This window comes from Nothobranchius furzeri, chromosome 13 (assembly GCF_043380555.1).
Source record: "Nothobranchius furzeri strain GRZ-AD chromosome 13, NfurGRZ-RIMD1, whole genome shotgun sequence".
Taxonomy (NCBI): domain Eukaryota; kingdom Metazoa; phylum Chordata; class Actinopteri; order Cyprinodontiformes; family Nothobranchiidae; genus Nothobranchius; species Nothobranchius furzeri.
Genome location: NC_091753.1, coordinates 35,264,911 through 35,278,089, shown reverse-complemented (window position 1 = coordinate 35,278,089; position 13,179 = coordinate 35,264,911). Strand labels below are relative to the sequence as shown.

The window sequence follows — 13,179 nt, the reverse complement described above, 5'->3', positions numbered from 1 at the left end:
TAAACAACATGCTAACTGTGGAAGAGGAGGAAGTGGAACGAAAAAGGGTTTGTCTATGTTTTAGCCTGTTGTGGCATTAGTAAAGGGTATGCTAGCATCACAATTGCCGGATTCCTGCCATATTTAAAAGCTTCCTTGCTTTAAGACTGCAGATTTGATTAAAATGAGTGATTAGCAAGTGTGTCTGAGCAGGAACATTTAAAAACTAAAAACCAATGCAGCCACAGGGGTACCCTCTGCTAGCGCTGTTAGTGTGCATGTGTGTGGTATGAGGCATGGCTTTCGGCTCCTTGATGATGTCACACTACATACCCCAGCTTTAATTTTCAAATGAGAATAAAAATTATGAAAAGTGTAGATTTGCGATAATACTATAACAATAATGAAGATGGAATTGCCACAGATTGCTACAGAAACTGAATTCGTTCTGGTGTCTAATAAACCAGAACACAGTTTTATAAATAATTACATCTTTTAATAAATCATCCAAATAGAGCTTTGAGTCTCACATTGAACATGTTTGAAACCAGTTTCAGACTAATTAAGAAAGTGTTTGAGGAAAAGCTGTTTCTAAGGCAGTAGTTGCAGTAATCTGGAGCGTATTCATGATGAGTTTCAGACTAGCGTTCTGCAGGCTGCAGCAGCGTGAGACTGACCTTACTTCCAGAGTCCTTGGGTCCACACTCTCCCTTGTCATACCACCATTTGTTTTTCAGTTTGTCTAAGACGCCTGCTTCGCTCAGTTTCAAAACTGCAAGGTTTACCGGGGTTCTTTGCGTGTAAAAATAACATAAATAACATCATAGGTCATGTTATTTTATGTTATTATAGTACTTCACATTTGCATTGAACAGCTCAGATACATAGAAACTTGTCATACATCAGGTGACCTAGCATGGATCCCACTGAGTACATGTGTGTACGCTCGTTCGAGGAGGGGCCGGGGGGGAAACGAAGGAGCTAAGTCGAGCTACAGACATATGAGTGGGACCCACCTTTGTCACTCCTGGTAACACACCCATTCTGCCCCAGCTGGCCAATATCAACCACAAGTTAGTATCAAATCAGGACTATTAGCATCAGGCCGACTCTGGGTTTTCATTCAAGGAGATTTAATAAACTCTCAATCTACCTGTTTTTATTATCCTTGGAACATTTTCAGGTTTTGGATAAACTAAAACATCCGGACATTTCTCCGGTGAATAGCCATAAATATACAGCGATTCATAATCATTTGAAGGTGAATTTGTATGACTTTATTCATCTATCTGGTGCCAGCATGCGGTCAAAGCATTCTTCTAGAAGATAAATCAGTCTTGTGTATAGTGGCACAAAACCATTTTGGCTAACCTTTCAAAACCCCAAACTCAATTAAACTTGCTAAGACAAGTCATCTTGATGTTCTGTGAGGAAATAAGAAGAGAATAATTACGTCTTATATTCCTTAAATCCTTTTCATGCTTAAGAAGCAATTCTTGTATTGCTTCTCTGGAAAAAGCAGCTAATCTGCATGAACTAGTTAGAAGAGTGTAAAATCAATGCAGCTTGGAGAACTTCTCTGTTAGCTGTAAAAACTGCAGAATTAAGTAAAATATTTTAATGAAATTTGTTCCCATCACAAAACACATTGTAAATGTAAATGACCTTGGTTTGGGTTGCACAAATTAAAAGTTCACATTTGTTATGGAGGGCGAATCATGCAGATAAACTTGATAACATTTACCACCATTTGTGATCCAGCAGCAGAGCAATAAATTCTATCATCATTAGCTGAATGGACTCATTTTTCCTTCTCACCTTGAGAATGCCTTAATATTAAAGAGTAGAAGCAACAAAAAAAAGCAACATCAATACTGAAACAAAAATCATATCTGAAAGATGAGACGCATAAGCCTCTATTAATAATGTAGGGTGACATAATCTCAGACACAAGTCAGCTCATCAGGTGAGTATGGATGGTCTGGGTTTCAGTTATTCACTCTCCTCTTCCCAGGGCTGCCACCAGAGGGCGAATATGCCTGTTTTCACAGTGATCTCACCCTTTCTTTGCCATCATGTGCATTTGAAACAGGGGTTTTTATTACCTTTGGGCTCACTCGTTGTAAAGCATTACCAAATGAAGGCCAAACACACTTTTAATATTGTCTTTTTTAGCTGATTATCACTTTTACCTGCACTTAAAGAAGCACACAGATGAAGACATATGTAATGTTTAGACAATTTGAAGTCATTTGCTGGGGCAGGTGCGTGTGTTACACACTCTGAGGACGGGGGCTGTCGTGAACCACTCGGCCACTGAGCGGCCCCCGTCACCTAAAGCGGTTGGGGGGGCCAGACATAGAGGGCTAACCTTGGAATCCCCTCCCCCGCTGCCACATTCTCCTTTGTCATACCACCACTTGTTTTTCAATTTGTCCAACAGGCCCTGCTCGTTGAGTTTTAGCACGGCCAGGTTGACCGCGTTTCTTTAAGTAAGAAAGGAGGGACAGATAAAATAGTTTGGTCAGAGCAGAGGATGGAGGGACAGACAAGAATGATGGAAACCACAGGCTGGAGGGGGTGTTGGAGGAGGAAGAGAGGAGGGAAAATCAGGAGGAGTTGAGGTGAGATCAAGGTAAGAGATGCACCCCAAACAATGCTGCCTCCTGCTGTTTGAATTTGTTTCATTAATTGTCAGTTTCTATCTTCTTCTGATGCTGAGCATCACTTTGCAACAAAAGAAGATGCAACACTGTGTCAGGTAGTATTTCTGCAGCTTGTTCACTTCAACAGTTCCCCTTTTTTAATATGTATGGATGCGTGCTGTATGTAGAGTATTTTTACTAAGTAGGCTGACCTTAAAACTGAATCCAGGGATGTGGGGTTAAATATCCTCAAGTTCTTCAGTGTATGCAAATGTGTATCCGACATTTAAATGAACTTTCTGCAGCTAGACCTATTTAGATCAGCACTTGTTGCCTTTATCGCACTACTCTACACTCATTTTCACTAACTGAGATGATTTGGTAACGAGTTAGACAGTTGAGCCTTTGCACAAAAACCAACAACTATTTCATTAATGAGCAAGTCACCCCCAAATCAACTTTTATTTGCTGATAAACAATGCAAATGAGTGTCCAATCGTGCTGTAGACATGTGTACTCAATAATTTGGCACTTAACTGTCAGTGTTGTAATGCCTTCAACTCCCAAAACTCTGCACAGCAAATTAATTTAAATCTTCCATCACTATTGTGTAAGAGGTACATTATGACGTTCATTGGTACATTATGATGTCACAATGTCGTTATGAGCCTGCGTGTGCATATTTGTTAGCAGCTTCGCCCTCTCGGTCTGCCAGGCAACAGCATTTGTTACGTTTTTCAAACAGGAAATGAGTGAAGTAAGACTAGTTGAATCTTTAAAAGTGATTTTATAAATTGTTTTAAGCTTTCTGAGGTTCTTTCTTAGTATTTTTCTCTTTTCTTTTGAACAAAGTAGTTTTTTCACTTGTTTTCTGTCCAGTCCTCATCTCTATTCATTACAGCAGATTGTGTAATCTATGCAACAAACCTTTAAAACATGACACAATACTAATACTAATACTAATAATGACAATGATAATGATACGACTACTACTACTACTCCTACTACTACTACTACTACTACTACTACTACTACTACTACTACTAATAATAATATTAATAATGAAATAATATTAATATGCTTACAAAATCGGAACTATTTATTAGCTGATGTTAATGTAACACCTATATATCATTATATTTACTTATGTAATTATATAATTATTACAACAGTAATAAAGCAATACAAATGACCCTTGCAAACTTGAGCTCCTCCACTAGGAGGCAGTAGACATGGATAGGACTGGATGTGGCAGCTTTATGATAAAAGTACTAATCCTAATGCTCCACCTAAAGGCGCTAACATGATTCGATGCACTTTTGTGACAAAAGGTTACAAAGGGCTAATAATTAGGATGTAAATGGAGCAAAGAAATGTGAAAGTTAGACAGTAATCTATTACAGAACGGAAAGGAGATCTCAGAGTTTTACTGTGTGAAAAGTTTTCAGCTAATAATATAAACAAAAAAGCAAACAAATAAATAAATGAACAAATAAATAACAGTTTAGGCTGTAAAGATAGGCCAGAGTAAGAATCAAGAGGTTCAGAGATGAGACAGCATTCTCTGGGGTGATCTCAGCAACAGAATGTGACTTTTTAAACATAGAAAATATGGAGGAGAAAAGATCAAACGTATCTAATAATCATAAATCAAAATAAACAACATTACAATTAGTCATCAATATTCACATAGTCATTTTACATCAGAAAGCAAGAAATACACAATATATGTTAAGCTTATTTCTATTAAATGGGTGTTCATGCTCATTAACTTTACCAAGTCAAAGATGTGTGTGAATAATGCAACAAGAGGAGAGGCAGACTCAGCTGACGTGCACACTCACAGCCACGTGTGTTTCCACCAGCTGAGAGAAGCCAGAGACAGCAGTGGATAGTCAGAAATATGTTTTAGGGGCTTAAAAAGGAACACAACCACATGCGGTCAGTCACTTCTCCCTGTTTAATGGAAACAATCTCCTAAATAAGAGGTCAACTGCAGAAGGACTGAGGTTCTGGTGGACAGTAGATGAGGGGAGGAGGAGGGAGTTATAGGACAGGGTGTGTAGCTGATGTGCTATTTAGGACACGCAGCAAACCTTCATTCTTAACAGAGGTAGATGGAGGGACAGAAGAGAGAGCAGGAGGTCAAACTTTGCTAAATTTGGTCAATTATTTTCCCTCCGTGGGCACTTGTCACATCGAGAAGACGAGGTTGAGCTTTACTTTGCTGTTTCAAAGCAGGTTTCAGCTGAAACTTTAGACTTTTGGGATTTAACGTGGAAGTGATGTGCTAATTAGGTACCCAAAAGGCACAGACACACTGACCTTTTTAGAGCTCAGACTGCAGAATATTTAAATGAATAGCAGCAATTTATTTACTTAGCTTGAAGCCATGTGAGTCAGTGCCTATTGGGCTTTTCTTTTTCACAAACTAGAATAAAAATCAACAAAACAGTTATTTTAGTTTTGATTTGGTTTAGTTGCTTCAGTGAAGACAGAGTTGATGAAAAAAACATTAAAGTAAGGAGGAGTTGGGAAGGTTTTTCTGTTAATTTATAGTTTTCTGAAATTCAAAGAGGAATTTATCACCTGTAATGGCAAAATGGGAAAGAAAAATTCTAAGAAATCTCAGATTCTCAAACTAGAAGAAGTCATGCATGATTTGATGCGTGCTTTAGAATTTTATATTTATTTGTTCAGTTTCAACAAAGCAGTGTTGTGCAAGAAAACATGACCTACTGGCAAAGTTGAAGTGATTCTGTGTTATAAATTCTGGGTATAAATTCCATTGCTTGGGTCTTTTCTAAACTCAGCAGCTGGTAGAAGCTAACTGTTAGCATTAGCAATCTCCACCACACAGCAGAACTCCTCCAGGCTTGTGTTATTTGTGGAGGTAAAACATCAACATTGCAGAGTAAACTGAGTCAGTTGTAGAGTAGAGTTAATTTGCTGTTACCCTGTCTGAGGCGAGATGTCTAAATATCAGGAAATAAGACTAGTTACTAGTTACTGAAAATGGCGCACTGGGGCTTTGTTTCCCTCTAAGTCTGACTTAAAAGGCAATTATTCCTACTACAGACCACTGCAAATGTATTGATTAAACAAGTGTTCCATACCTTTAATAAAGCCTCCTTTGGCGACAAGACAATCATAATCACATTACTGTTTTTTTTATAACTGATATTTTGTGGGACCCTTCTGCACATTTACCACACTAAATGTCAGCAACTCGTTTCCACACTGAACCTGCAATGTATGCAGGTTCAATTTAAGCGCCTCGTGATTTTTATCTTGAGAGGCGCTATAGAAATGATATTTTCTTCTTCTTCTTCTTCTTCTATGCCCAATGTTGCACCACCATTGGGGCCCATCCAGACATGGCCCCATCAAAAGGTACAACCTTGATTTAACTCTGCTACTAAGACAATAAACCACATCAAACCTGCAATAAAGGTGTGTGCATATATACAACACTGATAATAATGAGTCCACTGCATTCTAAACATGCACCTAAAGGCTATGCCAAGACCCTACCAAAACTGTCAATTCTCTGGCTAAACTTTTCCATCACAGCTTGGTCACCACCCAGAGTGAAGGGGTTCTATTGTGGGCCACATGACAGATCTTAATATGTATTTCTCACTTATGTGCTCTTGAATAATTTGAATAACTTTAAAATAAAAGCTAGTTTATATTTATTTTCCAGTTCGGTGCGAAGTCACACAAATGCATCAACAGACACGTTTTTCTTCCACACTTTTCCATTACCTGGGGAGTGTTGCAAAGTAATTCCCCGCCAGGAAAAGAGAGGGCGTAGTGTATTTCTGCGAGGGTCCTGCTACCGTTGCAGACAGAAGTCTGGTCCACAATGGTCTATATACTATTTTGTATTTGCTTTCATATTGTTTACATGTATTTCAGAGAGTTTTTAACATGGACACATTTCTCCCTCATTCTCCTCCACCCCTTCATGCAGTCAGCCACCTCTAAAGCCACGTTTCATGCAATTTCCTTTCGTGAATTAAAACTTTTGTATAACTTCTTGTCATCAGATTTCTTCTGCAAGGCATCCTTCAATCTACTCTGCACCTGCTGCTTGAGATCTTCAGCACTCCACTATTTTATGGTGAGTCGCAGTTGATCGCTATAGTGATTTGGTGCTACATACATAAATTGAATTAAATTGCTGCTGGTGATTTTAAAGGAAGTGGCGTGCTGACCAATCACAGGCTTGCAATTTCCATCACTTTTGACGGACATGTCTCCATTAGCCTCTGTGGGCCTGCCACTCAACGCTTAGGTTGATGGATTTTGGTGTTCCACTGCAAACGGAGAACTATAAACTAGACTTAAAGAGCAATGCCTGATGATATTTGTGTAAACCATCAAACAGACCAGACCAAATCCAGTTTATGCTTAAATAGTCTATTCATTGCTGGCACATCTAATTGAAATCTGTAAATACATTGAATGCAAGTGTCAGCTGAGGAAAAATCATAACAAAATGACCTACTTCAAGAAAAATTGGTCGCTTCTCATTCATTTCCTCTATCTTACACTCTTGTTGTAGTTATAATGTAATCAGTCTTCACTATTTGATACCAACTGTGAACTCGCTTTTGGTGTAATTCAATCACCTACCAATTTAGATTATGAAAGAATGAAAAAGACATGTTCTAATTAGTGACTCAGAAATTTTGTGCCTGAATATTTGTATTTTCTTGTCCCCCCATTGGCCATGCCCCTCAATTACCTGTTTCTGTTCCCTGATCATCTATAAATCCCCCCCTTATGGCTCCAGTGAAAATGGCAGCAGTCTGAGGATCGGCCCCTCCTTTTGGCAACATTTGGATAATACATTTATCATCATCATCATCATCGTTAAAGAGGTAAAAGTGAACAGAGTTACCTGAAAGTTGGCCCTGGGGAATAAAAGAATGGTTGACAGAGCAGCAGAGAAGAAAGAAGGCATACAACCACGAAGAGACATATGGGTAATAAAACAAATCTGAAGGATGCAAGGCAAAATTAATAGAAGTGGCAGGAAAGCATAAGGAACTATAGACTAGACAAGCAGGCACAGTTACACACAAAGGCGTAAAAGAAAATGAGAGCAAAAAAAGATGAAAAGAAAGAAAACAAGGCTAATGAGAAGGCAAGATGAAGCACATTAATTCAACACTTATCTAAGTCATTGCTGCCAAGTGAAAACAGTTGCATAATGTTTATTGTAATGATTAATCGATGTACTTTACTACTGGAATAAATCAATAACCAATCATAACATTTTTGGAGATAAGTGAGTCACCTGACAGCAGTGACTGGTTGATCTATAGATGGAAAATCAGAGGCACAGCAGGGTAGGTGGAATATCGCAGCAATAGTACAGCATTGCTACTGCTTCCTATTGTTACACTATTCCACCCACCTTAACTGTGAGCCTTTTGGTGTGGCAATTCCATATCCTTTGGAGTCCAGGTTCCCTCCAACTTTCATTGTGTCACAGGGCTTGCGCTGCTCCGTGTACTCATTCATGGTGGACTCCAAGAGGAAGGCGTACTTCCCCTTGGACTTGCGAACTCTAGCCACACCTTCCGCCGTGGTTTTGGTAAAGACGGACGGCTCGGCAGACTTCATATATGACCACATCTTCTCATATACGGCTATCTTGGACCTCTGGGATGGAGGAGAGGTGAGAGAAGAAAGCAAATGTCATCTACAAAGATGAACACTTGAAGGACACATTTTTAACATGATGTTTGTGACTGAGTTTAAAGACGAGAAATTAATTCAGCGCAGCTCACTAAAAAGTAGTTTTGCCGGAGGAAAGAACTAAATAAAATAGAATAGACTTTATTAATTCCACAGTGCGGAACAGCACATACAATTACCCCTGATTCACACTAGAAGCATCAGCGCAGCGGAACGGTTTACTCGTGACGATCGCTGCATGCCAGTACACACCGGGAGAGTCTCAACCACGGAGCGGCTTCTCTGCTTTGCTCCTTACTGGACTCGCAAGATCACAAAATCCCTCGAGACTTCAAAGGTCATGGCTTGTTTATGCCATCCGCCATTAAACCAAAAAGAAGGAAAACACGTTGGATGTCATATATGATGTTGTTCCTCTCCCCTGCCTGGATTAAAGCCATGTAAAACACACCACTGCACTTCTGGAACGATGTTTGGAGTAAATAAGCCGTTAGATCACTTTTATTGATGTAATCTACATAGATATGAAATCCCATTGCTGCAAAAGTCTTTTATTTTGAAAATCGACAGGGATTTTACACTGAAACTGTGTGTGATTGCCTGTCTAGCCCTATGTTCACTGCGGAAATTGACATGACCCACAGGCAGTTAGCGGCATATCTTTGGTGGCGTGGCGCTGCTGGGTTGCACCTTAAAAATTTTCCGCGTCAGAACTGGATTGAATCACGCATGGACCAAAATGGATTCTAATTTGAAGCAGTGGCGTTATGTGCTGCTGATGCTTCCAGTGGGAAGATGGGTTCAGAGATTAGGAGGAAAAATAATACAGGGGAAGACACAAAGGTGTTATTGTAACCTTCAATAAATAGAATAAAGTACAAAAATTTAAATTTGAGTTTCGAAAAATGAGAAATAGCTTTAAGGACACAGACGTACAGATGTACATCAGAATATTGCATTAGTAAATACAGATACAAACAAATGTGGTGAAGATCTTCATACTGGAGCTTTGTTGTTTTATTGACACAGACTTGTACAAAAAGCATGACTGCTTTTAATCAAACACATACAATATGTAGTTACATTCATGTTATTGTGGTTCTATGGTCAATAACAAACATACTCATGTTCTCACATAAAGCAGTTTTATTGTTGACATTTTCAGTACTTTTCACTTTAAGAAACAAGCCCACCCATCTCTTGCTCAGGCTTCTTTCTGTGAAGAAGCTCCGATACCCTAGCCCAGTGAACTAGACCAAATTCTTGCTTTGCAAAGTTTGGTCTAGGCATGCTCCATTGGAACCTCTGCAGCTCCTACCAGGACTCTGGCTAGCCAATCACTGCTCTCTAGAGGGGTTTCAAACACATAAAGAGCTGTGATTGGTCCATAATGGTGGGCCAATCATAGTGCTCTATCTGCTTAGAGAACAAATTACAGAGCTTTATCTGCTTTGTGGGCCAATCAGGGCACTCTATATGCCTGGTGGGTGGGATGATGCAACAGAGTGAAACAAGAGTATGTCACATTCTTTGTCCAGTGGAATGTGGAGATCATTTGAAAGACAGCGGTAGAACCCGCCCCACAACCGAGAGCCGTTAATGGAGCGTGGCTTGCCAGGCTACCGATACCCAGGAGGGGCTTGGTTTGAGAATTTACAGTTCTGTCCTGACCTGAGCTGAGACTATACCTCTGCCTCCAAACACTCTCCTATTTTTTATATTGGGGGGGGGGGGGGGGGGGACGGACCAGCGCGCATGCGCCAGTTAGCGTAGCTCAGTGGTACAGATTGCTGCGCACAAAAGGAACAGGAAACACGTCGCAAGATGATTTGGTAGAGATAAAGGTGTAAATAACATTTTTAAACTACTGTTAAATGCAGATGACAGTATACTCACCACTTAATCTGTTTGATGTATAGATAGTTTAGTTTAGTTTTAATGTTGTTTTTTTATATTTTGTAATTCCCATGTTCTTCTTCTTCCTGTTAGACTGGTGGGGCGGTGCACAAGTGCCCCCTATGGACAAGCCACCACTGGTGGCAGCTCTCTCTTTCGCATGAGAGATGGTTGCATAATAATTTCCTCATTTGTGACATCATAATTGGAAACTTTTTGAAATGGCTTGTTTTAGGCGCATAATTCCTAAAACCAAACACTGACAGAAAATGGATGGATGCATTTTTTTTTACGTTTGGAGTGCTTATAGAGGCAGTAGCAATCTACATGGCAGCACTAAAGGATGCAGAAGGTGAGTTTAGCATAATAAACTGCATGAAGTGATTGAGGAGTTTGCTGCTAGTCACTTCATAGATTTCATTATTAAACTTAAAATGCTTTGCTTAAGAACACCCAACGCACTGACAGCCATTGATGAAAAATATGCTTTTCAATATGTTGACACTATCTGAGTAAAACAGAAATTAGACTGGACTTGTGCTTTAGTATTCATTAAAAATTAAAGGCAATTTTACTGTATTTGATTTATTGCTACAGTTTCCTGTCATATGGAGAAAACCCTCTGAGCTGATGTAGACATTTATTGGCTTTGAATAATATTTCGTGGCTGATGGAAAGCTGTCTCTTCCATCTTCCAGTCTGACCCTGTGGCATATAATGACATTTATAGCCACATTTAAAATTTAACACTATGTCTCTCATGACAAGTCAAGCATCACTCCAATATTAAATTAGTTCATCACTTGAATAGTAGAATATTAATTGGACCTGTTGTTACAAATTCATGATGTTTTTATATAAGACACATGCCTAGCATGATTAAATAACTGGTACTAAAAGGGAAACACACTAAAAAGGTAACCAAAACACAAGCTGGACTTAAATATGAAAACTTTTGGATAATTGAAATAGGATTACCGGTAAGTAAAAATTAAATTAGTTGCCAATTGGACCAACAGATTTTCAATAAAAAATTGACTAAATGGTTTTGATTCACCTTCACTGAGACAAACAAAAAACAAACAAACAAAAACAGTTAATAAAGCAAAAATTTATTTGGTTTTACTAAAATCTTCAGCTTTAAATTAAAACATATCTTAAACTATTTAGAAGACAAGAAGCACTTTGGTTTAATCCATCCTTTAAAACATCATTTGTAAAGATTAGAATCAGCCCTCGAATGTTGAATAAATACACAGAATTAGTGTGTTTTCATGTGCATATGGCAATAGTAAAGGTAAAACTGGGAGCTTTAATCCTAGTTTACGTGCCCGTTAGAAAACTGAACTACTGCATGAAGCGCATTTCACTTCGGTGCGGTAGGTGGCGCCCTTTTGATTCTGCATTCTTCCAGTTAGCCTATAGCAACACATGAATAGCAGACAACAACGCTGCAGCACAGCTTATTTGGTATGTAGTGTTATGTTTGATGGTGTTACACGTGTTACATTGAGGCAACGGTATTATCAGAAGCCTGCTTCCACATTCTCATCACTTCTGAATGGGAAGTGCCTAGCTAGTCACTGCTCAGCTGAGCTGTTTACATGCAGAGGAAGTCTGGAACGGCTACTTCAGCTCAATTAAAATCAGTTCAAACTCAGCCAGACTAATTGTTTACATGCAAACTGGTTCACAAACGTGTTTGCTGTAAACATGAAACGGTTGCATTCATCCTGCTTTGTACTAACAATTCAGGCTGCTTACAGTGGTCGACCGGTATGGGAAATATGTTCTTGTTTATACTCTGGAGTCCTCAGTTCCAACTGAGCATCATTTTAGCACCACAGCTGTGAGAACTGTTGTTCACCATGTCCACTTCTTCATGACCACCATGACCCTTAATGGAACAATCTTCTGATGACTACATCCAGCAGAATAATTCATCATGTCACAAAGCTCACATCATCTCAAACTGGTTTTCTGAACAGTACATTGAATTCAATGGATTCCATGGCCTGGATGGCTTGGTTTTTCTGATTTGAATTAATTTCTGTTTTGAGATAATTATGATTTAGCAACTTTATGATTTGTGTTGTTTTGTTTTTTATTTATGCAAAGCACTTTGTGATTCTCTGTCTTTGATTAGTGCTATATATAAATAAAATTTACTAACTTACTTTATGGAAAAACTACGACACAAACAATTAAGAAAGTTCCAAAGAACCAGGATCAAACTCCATACTAGTCACGTGGCTGGGGAATGTATGACAAATTTCAACAAGATAAATTTTTTATTTTCAAAAAAGAAACAATGTGTGTTATTTCATCTGGCATTTTTTAAAAGTTTAGACAACAAGTCCTTTTTTGAGTATCACCCATGTATTTGTTTCTTTTGCACACCAGTTTGTGCATGTAAACCTGTTTTGTTCTGGTGAGTGCAAGTGTATGAACTGTGTGTATTCATGAGTAAAAATAACAAGCTGAGAACTCAAACTGTCACAGTCCACGAGCATCCTGTTAACTTTTTCTCTTTCTGTCCTGGTATTTAAGTGTTACTGTGTTGCTTTGCAAGTGACAAGCTGAAGCCTGAGGAGCTGAACCAGCAACCGGAGAATGGTGTGTGTGTGTGTTTGAGCATGCAGATGATGCGTGACGGACACCTATCCCATAATAGCATAATTCACATTCAAGAGATCCAATATGCCTCTCCCCTCCCCTCCTTACTCCCCCTCTTCACCATTTGTTCTTTTGTCCAGCCCATTCAGCCATCTGTTCGTCTGTCCTTCTGCAAGTTTGAGACACTACACGAGACAGGCGATGTGTCCAGCCTTGCAGGAATATATGGGTGACAATATGATATGACTCTCCATATTCTTTTACAATAGAAGCTGCAGGTCACCCTCATGACCCCCACACTTCTGATAGAGATAAAAAAAAACACACACAC

The 13,179-nt window shown here is 39.1% G+C and overlaps 1 protein-coding gene across 5 annotated transcripts in view; it reads right to left on the bottom strand.

The window, feature by feature from the left end:
- The window catches only part of gria4a (glutamate receptor, ionotropic, AMPA 4a), a 195,887-nt gene that overhangs the window by 20,691 nt on the left and 162,017 nt on the right, over positions 1-13,179 (bottom strand). For 2 of the 5 annotated variants that reach the window (XM_015951696.3, XM_015951698.3), the window contains exons 15-16: positions 8,053-8,300; positions 2,351-2,465 (exon numbers count right to left, since the gene is read on the bottom strand). In XM_015951696.3, the coding sequence (XP_015807182.1) occupies positions 2,351-2,465; positions 8,053-8,300 (363 nt within the window). Of the gene's footprint in view, positions 1-656; positions 772-2,350; positions 2,466-8,052; positions 8,301-13,179 lie in introns of all 5 variants that reach the window. The other 3 variants (XM_015951695.3, XM_015951697.3, XM_054742742.2) reach the window with 2 other exon arrangements.